This window comes from Equus caballus, chromosome 6 (genome assembly GCF_041296265.1).
Source record: "Equus caballus isolate H_3958 breed thoroughbred chromosome 6, TB-T2T, whole genome shotgun sequence".
Lineage (NCBI taxonomy): Eukaryota > Metazoa > Chordata > Mammalia > Perissodactyla > Equidae > Equus > Equus caballus.
This window is the reverse complement of record NC_091689.1, coordinates 42483440-42508824: the sequence shown is the minus strand read 5'-3', so window position 1 is coordinate 42508824 and position 25385 is coordinate 42483440. Positions and strand designations below refer to the sequence as shown.

General features: G+C 36.4%; 1 protein-coding gene across 22 annotated transcripts in view; it reads left to right on the top strand.

Moving 5' to 3' along the window:
- The window catches only part of ERC1 (ELKS/RAB6-interacting/CAST family member 1), a 516922-nt gene that overhangs the window by 139530 nt on the left and 352007 nt on the right, over positions 1-25385 (top strand). For all 22 annotated transcript variants that reach the window (XR_011439909.1, XR_011439905.1, XR_011439904.1 and 19 more), the window contains one exon: positions 7077-7244. Coding sequence is in view for 15 of the 22 variants with exons in the window: in XM_070270826.1 (XP_070126927.1) it covers positions 7077-7244 (168 nt within the window). In the remaining 7 variants the exon portion in view is untranslated. The remainder of the gene's footprint in view (positions 1-7076; positions 7245-25385) is intronic.

Below are 25385 nucleotides of genomic sequence, written 5' to 3'. Positions count from 1 at the left end.
GCGCCATGGTGTACTGGTTAAGTTCACACGCTCTGCTTTGGAGGCATGGAGTTTGCAGGTTTGGATCCCTGGCGCAGATCTAGCACCACTTGTCAAGCCTTGCTATGGCAGCATCCCACATAAAAAAATAGAGGAAGGTTGGCACAGATGTACCTCAGCGGCAGTCTTCCTCAAGCAAAAAGAGGAAGAATGGCAACAGATATTAGCTCAGGGCCAATCTTCCTCACACACACACACACACACACACACAGTTCTAAAAAAAAGATCTCATTCTAAACTAAATATTCAATGGAAGATCTGGTTTAAGTAGAAAATTTTGTTAGAATCTCAGGTTTTTATAACCGATTGGGGCTAGGAATAAAGATTTGGAAGCTGTCATTATGGAGGTGGTGGTTAAAGCCTTAGGGTTGAATTGTTTTTTTCCAAAGGAAGTTGTATGAAGTGAAATGTGAAGAAGGGGAAAAGACAGGATGCAGTGAAGAAAACTGAAAAGGTGTGGTCCAAGAATTAGAAAGGGGATGAGTCACATTGATAAAGCCAAGAGAGAAATTATAGGAAACAAGCTACTGTTTCCATGCAATTATTACTGCTAATGTGCATTTAGATAGATTGATTTATTGAGATAAAACAAAAGAAGGTTAAGATAGGTTGAGATAATAGTTTTGTGATCAGAAGTGAGAAGCCAAAACAGCAAGGTTGCCATTTTTCTGTTCCCGTCCGTCGATAGAGAAATCCTTTTAGAGAAAAACCTTCTGTTTTTGTTGAAGTTGGCATAACTTACCTGCCTCAGGCCTTTATGCGTGGCAAGGTGGGTGGACTCTGTTCCTCCAGCTCAGTTGATATAAATAAACAAGGTCTTATTCCTTCTGCCAGGAATGGTGTTCGGGTGATGACTGTGTGTCCTGCCAGTCTCTGAGGGGCTTTCCTGAGTGTTTTTTGTGGTTTGCACAATATGGACCTCACGCAAAATTATGCTATGATTTTACTTCGCTCCAAACCAAAAGATCAGTTAAAATTCGGAGCAGTTAATCTAGGAGTGACAAAGTGGGTTTTGTGGTTGTTTTCATCTTAGATGTCCAGACCAACACATTTAAATTCTGCGTTGCACGAAAAAACAGACCAAGTGAAAGTGTACACAGGTGATTTGAGTTAAATACTTAGTAAAGAAAAGATAATTTAGTAATTAGAGTATGGACTGGGGTAATTTCTGTGCCAAGTATTTGTGATATGAAATATTTTTTATGTCAAAGCCTGCCTTTACAGCTATCCTTACACCGAAGGTTTATATGTTTATAACAAGGGTTTTCATTCTTTGCTTTTTTCAGTCACCAATTCCTGTGGTTCTCATACCTGACATTCCCTCAAAATGGCATGCAGGTTTTTATGACTGGTTAGCACTGGCACATTTCCAGGCCACTAAACTGATCAGGGATCTAACCTAAAAGCACAACCAGGACATCTGGGTACTTTTGGTAAAGAAGCAGGTATTGTCCTGTGAGACTTTGGTACCATCAGAATGAGAAACATTTAGAAATGATGAGGGATATTTTCCTGTGTTCTGATTCTTGACCCACAGATGGAAAGCCTTTCATTTTTCTGTTGTTAATGCTGAGAAGAACTGAGAAACAAGGAAATTAGACTTATCTACAGGTTTAAATGTCCGGACTTTTTGCCTTTATTATAGAAATTTAGTAGTGTATTTTGGGGATATTGTGTAAAATGTTTTTATGTGAGTTGCTTTGTTTTTTCCTTGTGGTTATTGGAATACATAGTATACATATTAAAGGTGGAATATATAGTATATAAAATACAAATTAGAATGTAGAAATTAGGTACAAATAACTTAGTATGTGATTTATGTATTTTAAAAATTTCTGACGTGTATACTTTTCTAAGACTTTGACCTCTTTAAGTGTGCTGAAGGGTCAGTGGGTTCAGTGAGCACCCTCTTGACTCGCTAACTGATGCTGTGTGATGGATTCAGCTCACAGGAACCAAATCTGATACTGTCAAATAGGATTAGTAGCCACACAGGCCAGCTTGAGCTGTGCCTGAATGCCAAAGGGATAAGAATCACTGGGTTCTTTTGGCATCTTGAGGAGCCTGATTATTGAATTTCATATTCTGCAAAGGTCTTTGCTCTCTAGTGGCAGTCCTTTTCTCCCCACTGAATTATTATTCAGTCTGTTCTGACATTTCTCTTCTGGAACTTTTTCCTTCTTTGCATGGTAGACTGTTTCTGATTGTAGTAGGTAGATGAGGGAAAACTGAGGTCAACTTAAATACTTTTGTCATCTTGCACTTTAGAAAGGACCTTTGGAGAACTCAGTGGTGATCATGTAATTCATCTTTGTTTTGGGTTGGATTTTAATTCTTGCTCTGAGGTCTTTAGTACTGAATTCAGGCACCTAAACTGGAAATTTTTAGTGTAACATCTCTTGGATTCATTGGGCTTGACTTATCGTAGTTCTTCTGTTTGTTAGTAAAACACATTTTTTATCACTGCTAAATAATCTTTTCTTCTTCCTTGTCCTGGAGGAAAATTTTAAGTAGGCTGGCTGCCTTGACACATGTCAAGTTTGCATTTTATATAGTACTCAAGGGAAGGGCTCATTTAGATCTCCTTTGATTTCTTTCATTAGCCATTTCTAGTTTTCAACACACAGATCCTATCACGTTTTGTTAAATTTATATCTAAGTATTTAATTTTCTGGAGTGATTGTAAATGGTAATAAAGTTTAAAAATTGAAGTTTAATATTGGGTTATATTTAATTTTGACCAGTTCACAAAATATCTAGATTTTTAAAAGCAAGTATAAATATGCCTCTATCTTCCTTAATGTTATTTTTATTAAGAACTATTTCAGGCACATAAAAATGTAGATAAAATAAACAAATACTTTAAAATGGTATCATGATGTGCAGAATTTTTAAATTTTAGCATAGTTGGGTTTGCTAGTACTTTTTCTTTATGATGTGTCCTTTCTATGTCCTTTCTTTCTTTCTTTTTTTTTTGATGAAGAAGATTGGCCCTGAGCAACATCCATTGCCAATTTTCCTCCATTTTATCTGTGGGATACTGCCACAGCATGGCTTGATGAGTGTTGTATAGGTCTGTGTCTGAGATCTGAACCCAGGAGCCCTGGGCTGCTGAAGTGGAGCTTGTGAACTTGACCACTCTGCCATCAGGCTGGCCCCTCTGTGTCTTTTAAAAAATATCCTTCCATGCCTCAATGCCTTAAAAATATTTTCCTTTTAAAAGTTTTAAAGATTTGCTTTTCATATATAAATCTTTAGTTCACGCAGAATTCATTTCCATGTATGATACGAGTTGGGGATCTTCTCTCTCTGAATATGGGTAACCACTTCTTTAAAAACAATTTATTGAATACTCTATCCCCTCCTCACTGATTACCTCTGTTGTCTATACTATGCCCTCTGTGTCACCTCTGTTTTATGTATGTATGAGTCCCTATGTGTGGGGTCTATAACTGGGCTTCCACTTCTGTTGCAACAGTCTGTTGGTTTATTACTGTACCAATACCATGTTTTCTGATTTTACTTTTTAATAAAACAGATTTATTGACATAAACTGCATATATTTAAAATGTAAAATTTGGTAAGTTTTAATACGTATTCTTGTGAAACCAACACCACAGTCAAGATAATGAACATTGTCCCAAAAGTTTTCCTGTACCTCTTTGTTAATCCGTTTCTCCTGCATCTCCCCGATATTCTTCTCTACTCTCCCTCTCCTTCATTCCCAGGCAGCCCTTCGTCTGCTTTGCATTACTGTAATTAGTTTGCATTTTCTAGAATTTTACATGTATGAGATCGTACAATGTATACTCTTTTTGGTCTAGCTCTGAGGGTAGGAGTGTATTACAGAATTAGTGGTTAAGATCATAGGATCTGGAGACAGACCATTTAGTCTTAAATCCTTGCTCTATCACTTGTTTATGGCTATGAGATCTTGGGCCCACTATCCTCTTAAGTCCAGGTTTCCCAGATTGCTGTGGGAAAGTGAAATTTCCCACAGGGAGAATGCAAGGGAAGAAAATACGACACTCGAGGACAGAAGTGTAAGGATTTTTAATGTACTGTGTATCCAGTTGGCAAGTGTGTACATGACCATATGCAGGAAGGTAGAGTGAAGAAAGCTGTTAAATATAGAAGTAAAGATTTGTAAAATAGATATGACTGGAAAAAAAAGGAGATAAGATGTGAGGCTGTGTTTGAAATGATTGTTAAGCCTGGGAGAAAAACAAGTTAAAACTAGAATAGATGTGAATAAGGAAAAAGATAGGGATGAAAGATCAGGTTATGCTGTGAACAAAGAGCAGATTTAGTAGGCACAGGAGAAGGAAAAGAATTGTTTCAGAAATAATATTTTCAGAGTTTGAAAGTTCTTAGGTGGACCTTTCTAGAATATAATAAGGTTAACCATGTATCATTTATTAAAGCAGAATAGGGGAAAATTAGAGGTGAAACAGTGTTTATTGAGGGGGCGTAGTAGAACTTGTGGTGAAAAATTATAAATGGGGCCTAAAAAGATTGCTTCCCACTTCCTGGCCTGGTGAGACTGGTGGCATGGAAGTTGGTTGACAGAAATGTAGTTTAGCAGAGTGAAATCTGGTTTATTTACATGTTTTTTTCCCCCAGCATAGTCCAACATAATTTGTAAGTACATAATGACTTAACTGTAGTAGTCTCAAATGAGACTAGTCTCCTAAGAAATTTTCCATAATACCTACTGAGCAGTAAGTACCACCACACGCACAGTATTGGTTCTCAGATACCTTATAGTTAGATATAATGTTAGATCTTTCCTGAGAATTTTGGTACTCTAAATGTGAGTCATTACCTATACTACCTGTTTTTTCTTGTGGGTTAATCCAGTCAGACAGAAGAAATAATGTAAGTTCAAGATTAAGTATGGTTTATAGAAACATACTTGATACCTTAGATTTGCACTGTCAGTGTGGTAGCCGCCAGCCACATGTGGCTATTGAGCACTTGAAATATGGCTACTCCAAATTGAGATGTGATGTAAATGTAAATTACAATGTGAGTTGAACTTTGAAGACTTAGTATGAAACAAAGAATGTAAAATGACCTAACAGTTTTTTTAATATGGATTACATGTTTGAAATGACAATATTGTAGCTATGTTAGAGTAAATAAGACTTATTATTAAAATTAATTTTACCTGTTTCTTTTTTACCTCTTTTTTAAATTGAGGTTATGATAGTTTACAACATTGTGAAATTTCAGTTGTATGTTATTATTTGTCAGTCATCATATAGGTGTGCCCCTTCACCCTTTGTGCTTACCCGCCACCCCCCTTTCCCCTCGTAACCACTAAACAGTTTTCTTTGTCCATCTGTTTGTTTATCTTCCATATATGAGTAAAACCATACAGTGTTTGTCTTTGTCTGTCTGGCTTATTTTGCTTAACATAATACCCTCCAGGTCCATCCATGTTGTTGTGAATGGGACAATTTTGTCTTTTTTATGGCTGAGTAGTATTCCATTGTATATATATATACACCACATCATCTTTATCCAGTCATCAGTTGATGGGGACTTGAGTTGCTTCCACGTCTTGGTTATTCTGAATAATGCTGCAATGAACACAGGGGTGCATCAGTTTCTTTGAATTGTTGATTACAAGTTCTTTGGATAGATACCCAGTAGTGGGATGGCTGGGTCATATGGTATTTTTATTTTTAATTTTTTGAGGAATCTCCATACTGTTTTCCACAGTGGCTGCACCAGTTTGCATTACCACCAGCAGTGTATGAGGGTTCCCTTTTCTCCACAACCTCTCCAACATTTGTTCTTTTTTTCTTGGTGATTATAACCATTCTAATGGGTGTAAGGTGATATCTTAGTGAAGTTTTAATTTGCATTTCCCTGATGATTAGTGATGTTGAACATCTTTTCATGTGCCTATTGGCCATCTGCATATCTTCTTTGGGGAAATGTCTCTTCATATCCTCTGCCCATTTTTTGATCAGGTTGTTTGTTTTTTTGTTGCTGAGTTGTGAGAGTTCTTATATATTCTGGTGATTAACCTCTTGTCAGATATATGCTTTGTAAATATTTTCTCCCAATTGGTGGGTCTTTTTTACTTTTTAATGTGGCTAGTAGAAAATTTAAAATTTTATATGTGGCATGCATGTATGACTCACATTATATTGCTGTTGAATAAGCACTGTCTTAAGATGAAAGAAATCCACTGCCTTGTTTTGCTCTAATTAAATGTATAACTATTTGCTGAATTATAAATCCTTAGTGGGAAAGCAAAAAACCAAAAAAAATTTGGTGTGTGAGTATGCTTAATGAAATTTCCTATGAATGGATTTTAAAAATAAGTGGTATGATTAGATTTTTATTTATTTTAAAATTATATCTAACAAAAGCTGTTAAACTTCAGAAATAAAGGTAACAGTACACCAGACTTTAGCTGACTTGTGTTGGGGTCTGAAAGTACACCTTTGCCTTGCCTTGTACAGATATCTAAGTGAATTATGGGATTGTCTCCCCTAAACTCATCACGTCCTACAGCTAGATTGCATTATCTGATACAGCAAGTGTCATGCTTGGTGATGCTTATGGTTTTCTTCCCAATTTTACATTTTCTAAAGCAGCATAGCATTGAGCCCCAACCCTGCTGAGTCAGAAACTCTGTTGGCTGGGGCTGGCAATCTGTTTCAACCCGCTAAGTGGTTCTAATGCGCAGAAAATTTGAGAAACATGGTTGTAGATTAAAGGACTTTTATAGAAGTAGCAAAACTTTTCCTCTTTATAACAATTCTCCATTTTGTCCCCTTGTTTCAGTTCTGTTTACCCTGATATAATAAACTTAACTGATGTAAATTTTATTTTTATTATAAACATGCTCGCAAAGTTTTAGGGTTTGATTTCTAAATAGTAATAATTATATTTAGAGTGGTATTGTATTTGATTCAAATGAAAGTTTATAAGTATCATTTGGGCAACTATACACATCTATTTGAAAGGAATTACATTCCTTTCTTTTCAATTAATCATAAAAATCTTAACGTTTCTAGGTGGATGCTCTCCGATTGCGTCTGGAAGAGAAGGAAACCATGCTGAATAAGAAGACAAAACAAATTCAGGATATGGCTGAGGAGAAGGGGACACAAGCTGGAGAGATACATGACCTCAAGGACATGCTGGATGTGAAGGAGCGGAAGGTTAATGTTCTACAGAAGAAGGTAAGGTGCAGGAGTTCTGAGTGCAGTGTCTGACATCTGACATACATCCTCATTCCTACCACTAACTTATGCCTAAATGCTGTCAAGGTTTATTTTTCATTCCTCTGTTTATATTTTTGTGGTTAATATTTGAAACTGTTGTCGCAATAGGTAGATTGTTAAAACAGTTTTTAAAATTTTAAAGTAAACGCTATTAGTATCTTCAGTAGTAGTTTCCGTACTAGTCTTTCTGAAAAGTGCTTTGTAAATTGCCAGAGTGGCATTCTTCTGTCTCTTCCGATCTCTCTTGTATTGGAACTGTAATACATGGACTTGGGATGGTTGCAACTCTATCTACGTGATTAATAAGACTACAATTTTGAATAGAAAAGCATGCTGTTGTAATTAACATATAATGTTTATGTGTCAAGGAAAGGAAGCAGTTTTTCCTTTTTTACCTTAGGCATTATTGGAAAGAGGCTAACTCTGGAATAGATAAGAAAAGTACTAATAATTTTCCCTTTTTTTTTGAGCTTAATATTAAGAGGTGCTAGAGATAATTTAAATTATATGTAGTGGACAGTAGTATTTATTGTTCATCTCCTTTGAGGTGACAGATTAGAGTCCCAATTTATTTTTAACTTCTAACAATAGCCAAGAAATAAAACTCTCTTTACTAAACCTCAAATTCAGCTTTTCTCTTATGTACAGAGGACGATGTCCTATATTTGTTCTATATAATATTAGTTTGGTTTTCACTTGCTTTCTATAAGTAAACATAAAAACATAAAAATTTGATTGCTCTGAATGTCAGTTGACTATATCTTGTTAGTGGATTCTAATTTATTGTTTTAAATTTTTATACACACATACATATATAACATATATATGTGTGTGTGTGTGTGTGTGTGCGCGTATACATAAATACACACGTATATATCCTTCTCACCCTTTCTCCTCAACTGCTCACTTCCCCTTACATGTTTCTTATATATTCTTCCAGAAACAGTCTACATATATGCAAACAAATATGTATTCTCTTTTTTCTGTTTACTTGTTTTTGTATTCTTCCAGAAACATTTTATGCATAATCCCTATAAAGCAAAAATGTTTCTTTCAACACAGGCGTTACCATTCCTTTTTGCCTGTTCCTCTTCTTTTTTTTCGTAAATGTATTTTGAAACTCCTTCCAATAGCTTCATCATTGTTGGTACCAACAGCTTTGTATGGATGTACTACAATTTATTTAACAGGGTTTCTACCAATGGACATTTAGTTTGCTTAAAATTTCTGCTTTTACATAGAATGATGTTGGAGTAAAAAAATGGTATACGTATTTAGTTTATTCATATGTGAAGTGTATTTCTACGTAAATTCCTTGAAGTAGAATTGCTGCGTGAAAGGATATGGGTTTGTAATGTTGGCGGATTTTGCCAAGTAACAATTATATTGGCTGAGTAGTATTCCATTGTGAATATATATACCACATCTTCTTTATCCAATCATCGGTCATTGGGCATTTGGGTTGTTTCCATGTCTTGGCCAATATGAATAGCGCTGCAATGAACATAAGGGTGCATATGTTACTTGGATTCTTGATTTCAAGTTGTTTGGGTAGATACACAGTAGTGGGATAGCTGGGTCATCTGTTATTTCTATTTTTGATTTTTTGAGAAATCTCCATCCTGTTTTCCATAGTGGCTGCGCCAGTTTGCATTCCTACTGGCAGTGTATGAGGGTTCCCTTTTCTCCACACCCTCTCCATCATTTGTTATTTTTAGTCTTAGTGATTATAGCTATTTTAACAGGTGTTATGTGATATCTTAGTGTGGTTTTGATTTGCATTTCCCTGATAATTAGTGATGTCGAACATCTTTTGCTGTGCTTATTTGCCGTCTCTGTATGTTCTTTGGAAAAACGTCTGTTCATATCCTCTGCCCATTGTTTGATTGGGCTGTTTGTTATTTTTGTTCTACAGTTGTGTGAGTTCCTTATATGTTCTGGAGATTAACCCTTTTTTGGATATATGATTTGCAAATATTTTCTCTCAATTGGTAGTTTGTCTTTTTGTTTTGATCCTAATTTCTTTTGCCTTACAAAAGCCCTTTAGTCACTTCTTTTATTTTTTCTTTTGTTTCCCTTGTCTGAGAAGACATGGTATTCGAAAAGATCCTTTAAGTTTGATGTCAGAGAGTGTACTGCCTATATTATCTTGCAGGAGTTTTATGGTTTCAGGACTTACCTTCAAGTTTTTGATCCATTTTGAGTTTATTTTTCTGTATAGTGTGAGATAACGGTCTACTTTCATTCTTTTGCAAGTGGTTGTCCAGATTTCCCAACACCATTTATTGAAGAGACTATCTTTTCTCCATTGTATGTTCTTGGCACCTTTGTCGAAGATTAGCTGTCCGTAGATGTGCTGTTTTATTTTTGGGCTTTCAGTTCTGTTCCATTGATCTGTGTGCCTGTTTTTGTACCATTATCATGCTGTTTTGATTACTGTAGCTTTGTAGTACATTTTCAAGTCAGGGATTGTGATGCCTCCAGCTTTGTTCTTTTTTTTTCAGGATTGCTTTAGCAATTCGAAGTCTTTGGTTGCCCCATATGAATTTTAGGATTCTTTGTTCTAGTTCTGTGAAGAATGTCATTGGGATTCTGTTTGGGATTGCATTGAATCTATAGATTGCTTTGGGTAGTATGGACATTTTGGCTATGTTTAGTCTTCTAATCCACGTCCATGTAATCTCTTCCCATCTCTCTATGTCATCATCTATTTCTTTCAATAATGTATTATGGTTTTCATTGTATAAATCTTTCACCTCCTTGGTTATAATTATTCCTAGATACTTTATTCTTTTAGCTGTGTTTGTAAATGGAATTGTATTCTTTTTTTTTTTTTTTCTTAAAGATTTTATTTTTTCCTTTTTCTCCCCAAAGCCCCCCAGTACATAGTTGTGTATTCTTCGTTGTGGGTTCTTCTAGTTGTGGCATGTGGGACGCTGCCTCAGCGTGGTCTTATGAGCAGTGCCATGTCCGCGCTCAGGATTCGAACTAACGAAACACTGCGCCGCCTGCAGCAGAGCGCGCGAACTTAACCACTCCGCCACGGGGCCACCCCTGGAATTGTATTCTTGATTTCTCTTTCTGTAAGTTCGTTGTTAGAGTATAGAAATGCAACTGATTTTTGTAAGTTGATTTTGTACCCTGCAACTTTATTGTAGCTGTTAATTATTTCTAATAGTTTTCCAATGGATTCTTTAGGGTTTTCTATATATAAGATCATGTCATGTGCAACCAGTGAGAGTTTCACTTCTTCACTCCCTGTTTGGATTCCTTTTATTCGTTTCTCTTGCCTAATTGCTCTGGCCAAATTCTTCAGTACTATGTTGAATAAGAGTGCTGATAGTCGGCATCCTTGTCTTGTTCCTGTTCTCAGAGGGATGGTGTTCAGTTTTTCCCCATTGAGTATGATGTTGGCTGTGAGTTTGTCATGTATGGCCTTCATTATGTTGAGGTAATTTCTTTCTATTCCCATTTTGTTAAGAGGTTTTATCATAAATGGCTATTGGATCTTGTCAAATGCTTTCTTTGCATCTATTGAAATGATCATGTAGTTTTTCTTTCTCGTTTTGTTAATTGGTGTATATCACATTGATTGATTTGCAGATGTTGAACCATCCCTCTGTCCCTGATACAAATCCCAGTTGATCATGATGTTTGATCTTTTTAATGGATTGCTGTATTTGGGTTGCCGATATTTTGTTGAGGATTTTTGCATCTATGTTCATCAGTGATATTGGCCTGTACTTTTCCTTTTTTGTGTTGTTCTTGTCAGGCTTTGGTATGAGAGTGATGTTGGCCTGGTGTTAGGAAGTGTTCCATGTTCCATGATTTTTTGGAATAGCTTGAGAAGGATCAGTATTAAATTCTCTCTGAAAGTTTGGTAGAATTCCCCAGGGAAGCCCTCTGGTCCTGGGATTTTTGTTTTTAGGATGCTTTTGATTACTGTTTTAATCTCTTGTGATTCGTCTTTCCATATTCTCTATTTCTTCTTTCTTTCTTTATTTCTTTTGCGGAAGATTAGCCCTGAGCTAACTACTGCCAATCCTCCTCTTTTTGCTGAGGAAGACTGGCCCTGAGCTAACATCCATGCCCATCTTCCTCTACTTTATACATGGGACGCCTACCATGCCAAGTGGTGCCATGTCCACACCCAGGATCCGAGCAAGTGAACCCTGGGCTGCCGAGAAGCGGAACATGTGAACTTAACAGCTGCGCCATGGGGCCAGCCCCGTCTATTTCTTCTTGATTCAGCTGTGGGAGGTTGTAAGAGTCCAGGAATTTATCCGTTTCTTCTAGATTGTCCATTTTGTTGGCATATAGCTTTTCATAGTATTCTCTTACAGTCCTTTGGATTTCTGTGGTATCTGTTGTTATTTCTCCTCTTTCATTTCTAATTTTATTTGAGCTTTCTCTCTTTTTTTCTTTGTAAGTCTGGCTAGAGGTTTGTCAGTTTTGTTTATCTTCTCACAGAACCAGCTCTTTGTTTCATTGATCCTTTCTGCTGCTTTTTTTGTTTCAGTTGCATTTATTTCTGCTCCCATTTTTATTATTTCTCTCCTTCTGCTGTCTTTGGGCTTTGTTTATTCTTCTTTTTCTAATTCAGTTAGGTGTAGTTTGAGATTGCTTATTTTGGATTTTTCTTGTTTGTTAAGGTGAGCCTGTATTGTGATGAATTTCCCTCTTATGACCGATTTTGCTGCATCCCACGTAACTTGGTATGGTATGTTTTCATTTTCATTTGTCTTCGGCTATTTTTTGATCTCTCGTTTAATTTGTTCACTGATCCATTGGTTGTTCAATAGCATGTTGTTTAGTCTCCACATCCTTATCCCTTTCTCAGCTTTTTTCTTGTAATTAATTTGTAGCTTCATAGCATTGTGATTGGAGAAGATGCTTATTATTATTTCAATCTTCCCTAATTTATTGAGACTTACCTTGTTTCCCAACATATGGCCTATCCTTGAGAATGTTCAGTGTGCACTTGAGAAGAATGTGTATTCTGCTGGTTTTGGATGGAGTGTTCTATATATATGTCTATTAAGTCTAACTGGTCTAGCTTTTCATTTACTTCCACTGTTTCCTTGTTGATTTTCTGTCAGGATGATCTATCCATTGATTTGAGTGGAGTGTTGAGGTCCCTACTATTATTGTGTTGTTTTTAATATCTTCTTTTAGGTTTGTTAATAGTTCCTTTATGTAGTTTGGTTCTCCTGTGTTGGGTACATAGATATTTGTAAGTGTATGTCTTGTTCGTGGAGTGTCTCTGTGATCATTATATACTGCCCCTCTGTGTCTCTCTCTTTACCTGTCTTATCTTGAAGTCTCATGTGTCTGATATGAGTATTGCAACATCTGCTTTCTTTTGCTTGCCATTAGCTTGGAGTATAGTCTTCCATCCCTTCACTCTGAGCCTGTGTTTGTCATTGGAGCTGTGATGTGTTTCTTGGAGGCAGCATATTGTTGGGTCTTGTTCTTTAATCTGTCTCACCACTCTGTGTCTTTTTATAGGAGAATTCAGTCTATTTACATTGAGGGTGATTATCGATATATGAGGGTTTAATGCTGCCATTTTATCACTTGTTTTCCAGTTCTCCATTTCTTTTGTTTCTTGTCCTGTGTGTTTTGGTCTACCCATTGAGTTAGGTAGTTTTTTATGTTGTATTTTTTTGTTTTCTCCTTATTTATTATTTGTGTCTCTCTTCTGCTTTTTTGTTTATTGGCTTCTATGAAGTTTGTATTCAAAATCTCATAGATAAGATAGTCTATTTTCTTTTTGTTTTGTTTTGGTTTTTGTTTTGGGGAAGATTAGCCCTGAGCTAACATCTGCTGCCATTCCTCCTCTTTTTGCTGAGGAAGACTGGCCCTGAACTAACATTTGTGCCCAACTTCCTCTACTTTATATGTGGCACACCTGCCACAGCATGGCTTGATAAGCAGTGCATAGCTCTGCATCTGGTCTCTGAACAGCGAACCCTGGGCTGCTGAAGCAGAATATGTGAATAGACCCCAGTCTATTTTCTGATGGCCTCTTATTTCTTTTGACTAAACCGATTCAGTCTCTTTCCTCCTCTCCTCCTAAGTTGTTTTTCTCACAGTTTATTCCATCTTGTGTTGTGAGTTTGTGGTTAAAATGACAAGATTATCTTTGTTTTTGGTGTTTTCCTTCCCTTTGTCATTAATGTTATACTTGAATATTTGCTAATCTGTTCTGATGTATAGCTAATATTTTCTGATTTTGTCTACCTATTTATCTCTTTACTCTGTACTTTGTAACCCTTTTCTATCCCCTTTTTTTTCCAGGTATGAAGGCCTTCTTAAGAATTTCTTGTAAGGGGCAGTCTTGTGGCTATTAACTCCCTTAGCTTTTGTTTATCTGGGACAGTTTTTATTTCTCCATCATATCTGAAGGATATTTTCACTGGATAGAGTATTCTTGGAAAGTTTTTTTCCTTCAAAGTTTTGAATATGTTATTCAAGTCTCTCTTCGCCTGTAAGGTTTGTGCAGAGAAATCCACTGAAAGCCTGATAGGAGTTCCTTTCTAAGGTATTTTCTTCTGCCTTGCTGCCCTTAGTATTTTTTCTTTTTCATTCACTTTTGCCAGTTTCGCTACTATGCCTTGCAGTAGGTCTTTTTACATTGACATATTTAGGAGATCTGGTAGCCTATTCCACATGGATTTCCATCCTCTTCTCTAGGTTTGGGATGTTCTCTGCTATAATTTCTTTGAACAAGCTTTCTTCTCCATTCTCCTCCTCATCTCCCTCTGGAATACCTATAATTCTTATGTTGCATTTCCTGATTGAGTTGGATAATTCTCAGAGACTTTCTTCATTTCTTTTTAGTCTTATTTCTCTCTCCTCTATCTGAGGTGTTTCAGTACATATGTCCTTGATTATGTTGATTCACTCCTCTATGATGTCTGCTCGACTGTTCAGGGAATCCGTATTTTGTTTTATCTCATTGATTGTGTCTTTCATCTGTAATATTTCTGATTGATTCTTCTTTATAGTTTCAGTCTCTTTTGTGAGGTAACTCCTGAACTCATTGAATTGTTTCTCTACATTCTCTTTTAACTTGTTGAGTTTTTTGACAATAGCTGTTTCAAATTCTCTGTCATTTAGATTACATACGTCAGTGTCTTTGGGACTAATTTCTGTGTACTTGTCATTTTCTCTCTGGTCTGGAGAGTTAATATAAGTTTTGATACTGCTAGAGGGCGTAGCTTTGTTGTTTCGCATCCTGCTATTATTTGGTTTCAGTTACCACCTATCACCAGTGGATGGGGGTCGAGAGCCAGCTGTTCTGAGCCCTCTGTCTTCTGTGGGGATCCCAGGTGCTGGAGCCAGTGCTGGTTGGGTGGGGGGGGGGGGTGGGGGGTGGGCGCTTTCTTTCTTCTGTGTGCTCTTGAGGGCTCACTCACTCTGTCCTCGCTCTCTGCTCTCCTGCGGTGTTGGCTTGATGAGCTCACCCCTGCATTAGCTTTCCCTTCGGTAGGGGCTTTCCCCTGGGGTGCAAGGGCCCTTGGGTAACTTTGATGTTCCTGTGAACGACTGCCCCCTCCCACCTTCCTTCCCTCTCAGAGGCTGTGCATGGTCCTAGATCGCAGTCTTTTGGAGAAGTTTTCTCTCATCCCGTTCCACCTCCTCACAGGGGACCTCCAGCCTCCACACCTTCTGACATGTGACTGTGTGGGTCTCTCATGTGTCTTCTGTGTTGTGTGAATGTCCTCTGTTGGAGTATGACTGTCTTTTTTGTTGTATGGTGGAGGCAAGAGATTGCCGGGAGAAGTCACTCGGCCATGATGATGACATCACTCTCCTAACTAGGTAAACATTTTTTTAAAAGTTTTTAATAACTGTGACTGGAGGTTTGAAGTTTGAATTAGCACCTTATTATCCAGAGATAATCATAGTTTGTAAAAATAGAACAGAAGCACATAATGCTAGTCACTTTATAACCTTGTTCAATCCTTACAACCCTTTGGCAGTGGCTTTTAGATCATGATTGGCTAAATCAGTGGCTAAAGTGGCTAAAGCTTTAGGCCATGAGACATAATAAGAAATATATTTTACATGTGTCACAGTGGACACGTTCATCTCTATCTATATATTGTATAGATCTTTAGAGGATATAGCTAAAACAAAACTTTCACAACATGTGCTTACTCTAATTTTATGAAATACACTCTGAAGTATTTTCTCCCATTTCTTAAAATAAATAAAAAAATGTTAGTCCTGACCTGTTAAATTATTTCAGTACCTACTAATAAAAGACTTTCATACCTTGGTATCCTATCTCCCATTCTTCTCTCTTTGTACCCCCCAAAACCAAAACAAACCTGAAACAAACAAACTCCAGACATATTATATGATAGGAGTGTTTCATTTGTACAAATTCGTTTAGCTAAAAAGAGGTAGCTTCAGATTTTGACACAACGTTCATCTTATGCCAGAGTGTAGCTTTTTCCATTACAACCACCTCCCTGTTTGGAGGGTTAGATGGTAGTATGTGTTAAAGCTTTTTGACGCTACAGAACATCATACAAATAGTTGATGTATTATTCTTTGTTTAGCTGTTTATCTTTTGCAAGAGATGGTGGAAGGCCAGTAATTATGTTCTTTCTAGTATACTACACTGCCTCACTAGTTTGTCATGTTACAGACTTTAATTTGTCTGAAATCAAACAGATAACTCACTGTCAAAACTGGTTTAGATTAGTACTGCTTCTTTCAAGATAATTATCTCTATACCTCTCATTTTTAGTGCTTAGAGCCTTTATCTTCTGTCTACTTATTTTGTTCTAGAAGTTACTGTACTAACATGACCAGAATCAATATTTGTGGTGTATTTCCTGCACTGTTGTTTGCTGATAAAATACAAGTAGCTTTAATTTTAGATCCACATAAAATTAGACGAAATGTACACAGAGAGTTTAGAGATACTTTAAAGTTCTTAAAAGAGCTATAATTATTTTTATTATGACTTTTATTTCCTGAGCGACAAACCTCCTCTTGCTCCAGGATACTACTAGCAAGCTTGATCTGAATAGACCAATCACCAGTAAGGAGATTGAAACAATCAAAAATCTACCAAAAGTAAAAGTCCAGGACCAGATGGCTTCCCTGTTGAATCCTAGCAAACATTCAAAGAAGGCTTAATACTTATTCTTCTCAAACTCTTCCAAAAAATTGAAGAGAGGAAGCTTCCTAACTCATTCTACAAAGCCAACGTTATCCTGATACCAAAACCAGACAAGAGCAACACAAAAAAAGAAATTACTTGCCAATATTGCTGATGAACATCGATGCAAAAATTCTCAACAAAATACTAGCAAATCGAATACAACAATACATTAAAAAAGTCATACACCATGATCAACTGGGTTTCATTCCAGGGATGCAGGGATGGTTCAACATCCACAAACCAAGCAACGTGATACATGGCATTAACAAAATGAAGATGAAAAACTACATGATCATCTCAATAGACGCAGAGAAGGCATTTGACAAGATACAGCATCTTGTTATGATAAAAACTGTAAATAAAGTGGTATAGAAGGAAAATACCTCAACATAATAAAGGCTATATATCACAAATCCAGAGGAAATATCATTCTCAGTAGAGAAAAACTGAAAGCTATCCCTCTAAGAACAGGAACCAGACAAAGAGGCCCACTTTTACCACTCCTATTTAACATAGTATTCGAAGTCCTAGCCAGAGCAACCAACGAATAAAAAGAAATAAAAGGGATCCAAGGGGCTGGCTCCGTGGCTGAGTGGTTGGGTTTGTGTGCTCTGCTTCGGCGGCCCAGGGTTTTGCCGGTTTGGATCCTGGGCATGGACCTAGCACTACTCATCAGGCCATAACTAGGAAATACACAACTGTGTGCCTGGGGGGCTTTGGGTAGAAGGAAAAAAACAAATAGAGGAAGGTGGGCACAGATGTTAGCTCAGGGCCAATCTTCCTCAGCAAAAAGAGGAGGATTGGTGGTGGATGTTAGCTCAAGGCTAATCTTCCTCAAAAAAAAAGAGATCTAAATTGGAAAGGAAGTAGTAAAACTGTCAGTATTTGCAGATGACATGATTCTTTATATAGAAAACCCTAGAGAATCCACTAAAAAACTTTTAGAAATAATAAATGAATAAGTCAAGTTGCAGGATACAAAATCAACATACAAAAATCATCTGCGTTTCTATACAGTAACAATGAAGTTGCAGAAAGAGAAATTAAGAATACAGTTCCATTTACAATTGCAAGAAAAGGAATAAAATACCTAGGAGTAAACTTAACCAAAGAGGTGAAATATCTGTACACCGAAAAGTATAAAACGTTGTTGAAAGAAATGAAGAAGACACAAAGAAATGGAAAGATATTCCATGCTCTTGTATTGGAAGAATTAATATAGTTAAGATGTCCATACTTCCTAAAGCAATCTGTAGAATCAATGCAATCCCTATCAAACTTCCAACACTTTTCACAAAAGAATCCTAAAATTTATGTGGAACGACAAAAGACCCCGAATAGCCAAAGGAATCTTGAGAAAAAAGAACAAAGCTGGAAGCATCACAATCCCTGATTTCAAAATATACTACAAAGCTATAGTAACCAAAACCACATAGTGCTGGCAGAAAAACAGACACACATCAATGGAACAGAATCGAGAGCCCAGAAGTAAACCTACACATATATGGACAACTAATTTTCAACGAGGGAGCCAAGAACATACAATGGAGAAAGGAAAGTCTCTTCAATAAACAGTGTTTGGAAAACTGGACAGCCACATGCAAAAGAATGAAAGTAGACCATTATCTTACACCATGTGCAAAAATAAACTCAAAATGGATTAGAGACTTGAATGTAAGATCTGAAACCATGAAACTTCTGGAAGAAAACATAGGCATTGTGCTCTGTGACATCGGTATTAGCAGCAGTTTTTCAAATACCATGTCTGTCTGGGCAAGGGAAACAATATAAAAAATAAACAAATGGGACTACATCAAACTAAAAAGCTTCTGCACAGCAAAAGGAAACCATCAACAAAGCGAAGAGACAACCTAACAATTGGGAGAAGATATTTGCAAGCCACATATCACATAAGGGGTTAATATCTAAAATATACAAAGAACTCATACAGCTCAACAACAAAAAACTAGCAACCCAATTAGAAAATGGGCAAAAGATCTGAACAGAGATTTCTCCAAAGAATATATAAGGATGGCCAACAGGCACATGAAAAGATGTTCAACATCATTAGCCATCAGGGAAATGCAAATCAAATCTACAGTGAGATGTCACCTCACTCCCGTCAGAATGGCTGTAAGTAACAAGACAGGAAACAGTAAGTGTTGGAGAGGATGTGCAGAGAAGGGAGTCCTCATACACTGCTGGTGGGAGTGCAAACTGGTGCAGCCACTGTGGAAAACAGTATGTAGTTTCCTTAGAAAATTAAGAATAGATCTACCATATGATCTGGCTATTCCACTGCTGGGTATTTATCCAAAGAACTTGAAAACACAAATGCATAAAGATACATGCACCCCTATGTTTATCACAACATTCTTCACAATAGCTGAGACTTGGAAGCAACTGTGGTGCCCATGAAGGGATGAATGGATGAAGATGTGGTATATAAACGCAATAGAATACTACTCAGCCATAAGAAATGATGAAATCCAGCCATCTTTGACAACATGGATGGACCTTGAGGGTATTATGCTAAGCAAAGTAAGTCAGAGGGAGAAAGTCAAATACCGGATGATCTCACTCATAGGTAGAAAATAAAAACCATGACAAACTTGGATACATGCGTGTGGTGATGGATTGTAATTAGTCCTTGGGTGGTGAACATGGTGTAATCTACACAGAATTAGAAATATATTACATTGTATACCTGAAATTTATATAATGTTATAAACCAATGTTACTGCAATAAAAAAATAAAAATAAAAATTTTAAAAAAAGAAGATGATGTGCAACATGGACAGGATGTAGAAAGCACCACATGTGGAGTGGATAGTGTAGGCGATCTGAGAGAAGAGCGACAGGATGAAGATGCAGATGAAGACGCCCCAGACGATGATGACCATGGAGGTGGCATATCTGGCGTTTATTGTGCTACAGGGCATTAGTGATGGCCCAGTACCTATTCAGAGCAATGAGACAGAGGTGCAGGTTGGAGGCCATGCAGCACGTGATACCAGAAGACAGCCAGATGTCACACAGGATTTGGCCAAAGTTCCAGGTGTGGTTGATGGTATGTGTGATGCTGACGAATGTGATCAAGATGAAAACCAAGAGATTGGTCATGGCCAGGAAATCAGTGAAATGGCTGGAGTGTGGAGCTTCCTGGTAAGGAAGATGGTGGTAAGCACAAAGGCGTGGGAGAGGACCATGGTCAGTATGATGATGGAAAGGACAGAGCAAGGGAGATTTTGAGCTCCTGGAGGGTCCCAAATCCCAAGCTCATGGGGTTTCTTTAGCATACAGGATCTGTTAGAGGCCTCCAGGAAAAGGCCTTGCAGTGGCTGGTTTGATGGGGGCATTCTATGTGGCTCTCTCTTCCACACTCATAGGTCCTTCTTTCACAATTGTCTTCCTCACAGAACAAGGTTATCCTTCCATTTCACACTGGTGGGAGTTGTACATCACATGAACAGGCACGGTGAAAAGACCCCAGGACTTGATTGTGTAAAGAACATTGAGGTGACTTCTCAGCCAAAATTAAAAATTTTTCTTAAATCAGGTGAATCCCAAGATTTCTCATTATTCTGGAACTCTGGTGGACACATGCTGAATTTGTTAGATAATTGTCAGGTTATCACACCAATGTGGACAAAGCTGTGAAATTTCTTGCTTCCGCTATTTTGACTCTTTCCAAAGCTTGAGACTCTTATTGTTTGACAATATATTCAGAATTACCCCCATCCTATTCTGAGAAGATTCTGCATTTCAGGTTGCCTCCTGGGAGCTTTTAAAGCTACAGTACCAGCTGATTCAGAGAAACAGCCCAATCGACAGCTCCTAGTTTTCCCAGTTTAACCTTGACACATAATGAAGTATTTATTTTGGTTCCTTTTTCACTGATGGTTTTTGAATCTGAAGAGAGAAACATTCCAGTTACCAAGACTTGAAGAATGTGTAACCTTGGAGAAGACAAAACAAATGGATCACTGTGAGTTCACCAAGAGGGGCACATTTGCAGAAGTCCCTTCCTGGCCCAGCTAGCGCATCTGGATGCTGGGCTCACCCTCCTGGATCTTCCTTGTCACCCAGTTTTGTCTCATCTTGACCATAACCCCCAGCCAAGTGCCCTCCCCTGGGCTCTTCCCTTCCATGTGCCTTCGAGATCCTCCCATATTGTTTTTGTTGTTGTTGTTAAATTAATAGATTTTTTTTTTTTACAGCAGTTTTAGGTTTACAGAGAAATAGAACAGAAAGTACAAACAGTTCCCATATATTCCCTCCTCCCTGCCTACGGTTTCCCCAATTATTAACATTTGCATTGATGTGGTACATTTGTTAAAATTGATGAACCAATATTGATGCATTATTATTAACTAAAAGTCCATAGTTTAGGTTTCACTCTTTGTATTGTACAGTTCTATGGGTTTTGCCAAGTATATAATGACGTAGATCTACCATTATAGTATCATACAGAATAGTTTCGCTGCCCTAAAAATCTCCTGTGTTCCACTTATTCATTTCTCTCCCAGTTCCTGGCTACCTCTGATCTTTTTACTGACTGTAGGTTTGCCTTTTCCAGAATGTCATTTAGTTGGACTCATACAGTATTTTCAGACTTGCTTCTTTCACTTACTGTATGCATTTAAAATTCCTCCATTTCATTTCATGTCTTGATAGCTCACTTTTTATTGCTGAATAATATTCCATTGTCTGGATGTACCACAGTTTGTTTATGTAATTACCTGTAGAATAACATCTTGGCTGCCTCCATTTTTTATCAGTTATGAATAAAGATGCTATAAATATTCATGCACAGGTTTTTTGTGTGGACATAAGTTTTCAACTCATTTGGGTAAATACCTAGGAGTGTGATGGCTGGATATATGATTAGACTATGTTAGCTTGTGAGGAACTGCCCCTATGTTGCCTTTAATTGGGGACTTTGAAACATTTTAACTTTGCAAAACAAATATAACTTGAGTATTTTTTTTTCTTGGACAGTATACATCAATGTTTTGGTGTGCTGTCAAGCGCTAGATTATTCCCACTGTAGATTGTTGCTATAACTTTGCTATTGACTTCCAGTGTGCCAGCAGTTATTTTTCAATAGGAAAAGTAATTCTGAAATATTCTTTAGGGGAGAGAGTTGTATGGTCATTGTAAAAGTTTGGCCTCTGAAACTTTGTCCGATTTTTATATATAATGTAGAACCACTAGTATATTTGAAATATAAATGTATTAAACTCTTTTAAAATCTAAATAAATAGTTCTTTTAAAGCGCTAAGAAAGAAGTCAAAGGATGCGAACTTCCAGTTATGAAATAAATGTCAGAGGGATGTAATGTACAGCATGGTGACTATAGTTAATAATACTGTATTTGCATATTTGGAAGTTGCTGAGAGAGATCTTAAAAGTTCTCATCACAAGAAAAAAATTTTTGTAACTATGTATGGTGACAGATGTTAACTAGACTTATTGTGGTGATCATTTCACAATATATACAAATACCAAGTCATTATGTTATACGCCTGAAACTAATGTAATTTTATATGTCGGTTATACCTCAATTAAAAAAAAACACTAAGAAATGACAATGAATATGTTTGACGAAGCTTTATAAGTGGAAGTTTATAGGTTTTTTTCTTACTTATATTTTTGTTATAATGGTGTATAACAAACTACGATATAATGCATCTCATTCATGATTTGAGATTGTATGCATCTAAAAAATTGATACATGCCAAATTATTCTCCAAAAACATTGTATTTGTTTATATTAAGAATGTCTTTCTGCACAGCTTCATCAAACATTTATTACCAAACCTTTTTAAATTTCCACTGACCTAGTAGGTAATTTAAAAATATCTCTTTTCTTGCTTAGTATTTGTTTAAATTTGAGTGCATATTGAACATCTTTTCATAGGGTTTCCTTGTTTTGGAAGTTACATATTCATGTTTTTTCTACATTTTTTCTATTAGATGGTTTATTTTTTCCTTATTGATTTATAGGAATTCTTTCCCTGTTAGTAGATTGGCCTCTTTCCTCATGTTTTACAAATATATTTTCTTATTTGTCATCTTTTTTCCTTCATTTATGGTATTTGTTTTCGTATTCTCAAATTTAGTAGTCCTTTGTGTCCTCTCAATGTTTGGTCATGCTCAGAAAGTACTTATGCGTGCCAGGGTTATTCAGTAGTTCATACATGCTTTATTCTGGTACTTTTTAAAGTTCTTTTTTCTTTTACACTTAAATACTATTTTATAGAATTTATATATTGCTGTGATGATTCCGCTTTATGTTCTTATATGTGGTCAGCCAGTCGTCATTGTAATATTTAATCTACTTTTCTGATTTGAAATGCCACAAAATTATCATATAAACTTTGGCCTGTTTCTGGATTCTGGTCTGTTCCGTTTATCTTCCTGTCTTTCTATGTCAGTACCAAATTGTTTAAATTATTATAGCTTCAGAATGCATTTTAATGTTTAGTAGGGTTGTTCTGCTTTATTAGTTTTCTTTTTTGGAGGAATTTCTGACTTTTTTCTTTTTCCAGATGAACTTCAGTATCATTTTGTCAAATTTGTTTCTTCCAAGGAATAATCTTGTTATTATTTTGATGGGAATGTGATGTCTCAGAAGTCAAATTAGAAAGTTTCAAAGAGAGGAATGATCAGCTTTGTCACATACTGCTGATGAGTTAAATAAGACAATTATTGAGAATTGACCATTGGGTTTAATAAAGTGAAGGTTATTAGTAACCTCGATTACAATAGTTTCATGGAGTGGGAATAGTTTATAATTTGTGCCTAGTTTCCCTAATCTCTCTGTTACTTTAAGCAATGTATTTAATTTTCTGTGTCTTGATTTAACACACTTAAAAGTGAAGCCACATCTATTAATGACGACGTTTTATGAAAAACAGTTTATTTATAATCCCCCCCTTCCTGATTTCTGTTAGTAAGCTTTGTTGTCTTTTCCTGTGTCTGTAATACAGATTTACCTTTTGTTGCTTTTTGAGGGGGAAAAGTATTCTTGTCTGTAGTTGTAATTTATTTTGTTTAGCCTTTATTTCTGTATTTAAGTGAATTTAATATTTATTACTAGTCTTTTAGCATCATAACTTAACTATTCCCAAGGTTTAAATTTTTATTTAATTCTTGTTTGCCTGGGAATTCCTTTGAACTTTTTCAAGAAAGGTTATGGATGCTCTATTTCCTAGGTTCTTGTTGACCATGTGTTTATAGTACCTTTTTCTTTTTTTTTTGAGGAAGATTAGCCCTGAGCTAACATCTGCCACCAATCCTCTTTTTGCTGAGCAAGATTAGCCTTGAGCTAACATCCGTGCCCATCTTCCTCTGCTTTCTATGTGGGACGCCTGCCACAGCATGGCTTGATAAGTGGTGTGTAGGTGCATGACCGAGATCTGAACTGGTGAACCCCGGGCTGCTGAAGTAGAGCGTGTGAACTTAACTGCTACGCCAGTGGGCTGGCCACTATGTTATGTTTTTATATTTATGATTTAATTATTTAAGAGATACAAAAAAGTGTAGAGATCAATATAGTAAGTAACTGTAATTACTCAACTTAAGAAGTAAAATTTCAAATACAGTTGAAGTTCCTTGGCTTATCTTTCCTTGATAGTATTACCCTCCTGTCTATCCCAGAGAGAAACACTTCATTTTGGTGTTTATGCATGCCCCATACCTTAGATCAGGATGCATGTTTTAATACTTTTACAGGCTATGTATGTATTAATAAAATATATGTAATCGGAGGAGATATACATGGCAAATACATTTGAGAAGTTATTTACCCTCACTGTAATCAGTAATAAGGGAAATGTAAAATAAGACCAGATTAAGAAACCGTTTGATACCTACCATTTTATGCTATGTTGGCAAAAATCAAGAAGTCTGACAGTATCATGTGTTGATAAATATTTTATCAATTGAATTTCTCACACAATGCTGTTGAGGTTTTAAATTGGTGCAACTGCTTTGGAAAGCACTTACCTTATTAAATTAAACATGAGCATACCCTCCCAGATACATATTACCTTACATGGACTCCAGGACATATGCAGGAATGCTCATGGTGACCTTGTTTGGATTAAAAAACAAAACAAAACTGAGGAAACGCTATGCAAATACTCATTGACAGAAGAATGAGGAAGTAAATTGTGGTATAGTCACCCAGTGGAACATAGTATTATTTTTGTTTTAAAGACAGGGAATATTTAGGATAAAAATTCAGCTGAGTCGTTTCTTCTGGAGCTAGGAAAGGCAGAGAGGTGGGATAAGGAGGAATATATAAATATCTTAAGTAGTTCAGGTAATGTTCTCGTTCTTAAGATGGGTAGTGGGTTTGTGTGTGTTTAATTTATTATCATACTTCATAACAAATCTAGATATATATATTTGTTAACTATTATGTAATATAATTTAAAATAACTAGCAGCAGATTAACTTTCTTTTTTAGAAAGATCGGCACCTGAGCTAACATCTGTTGCCAGTCTTCTTTTTTTTTTTTTCCCTTCTTCTCTCCAAAGCCCTCCAGTACATAGTTGTATATTCTAGTTGTGAGTGAGACAGATTAATTTGTTAAATTTGCATGGTTGCTACATGGGTGTTTATTATATACTTTATACGTTTCCTTTTGTTTGCATATTAGTAATAAAAATGCTTAGAAAGAAAACCTCTCTCTATGTACGCATATCTATCTTCATTGAAAAGGAACTTTTCTATTTTATTTTAAATTTATTCCTAATTTTATAATCCTACAATTAGAACTATCTTTCCCCAGAAATTCATTTGTACATTTGAAAAAATGTCTGCTACAAAAGTAAAGCCTCATTGATTAAGTCCAGCTGTCCATTTGATTAAATTTTTCCTATGAAGTCTCTGCAAATGGATTT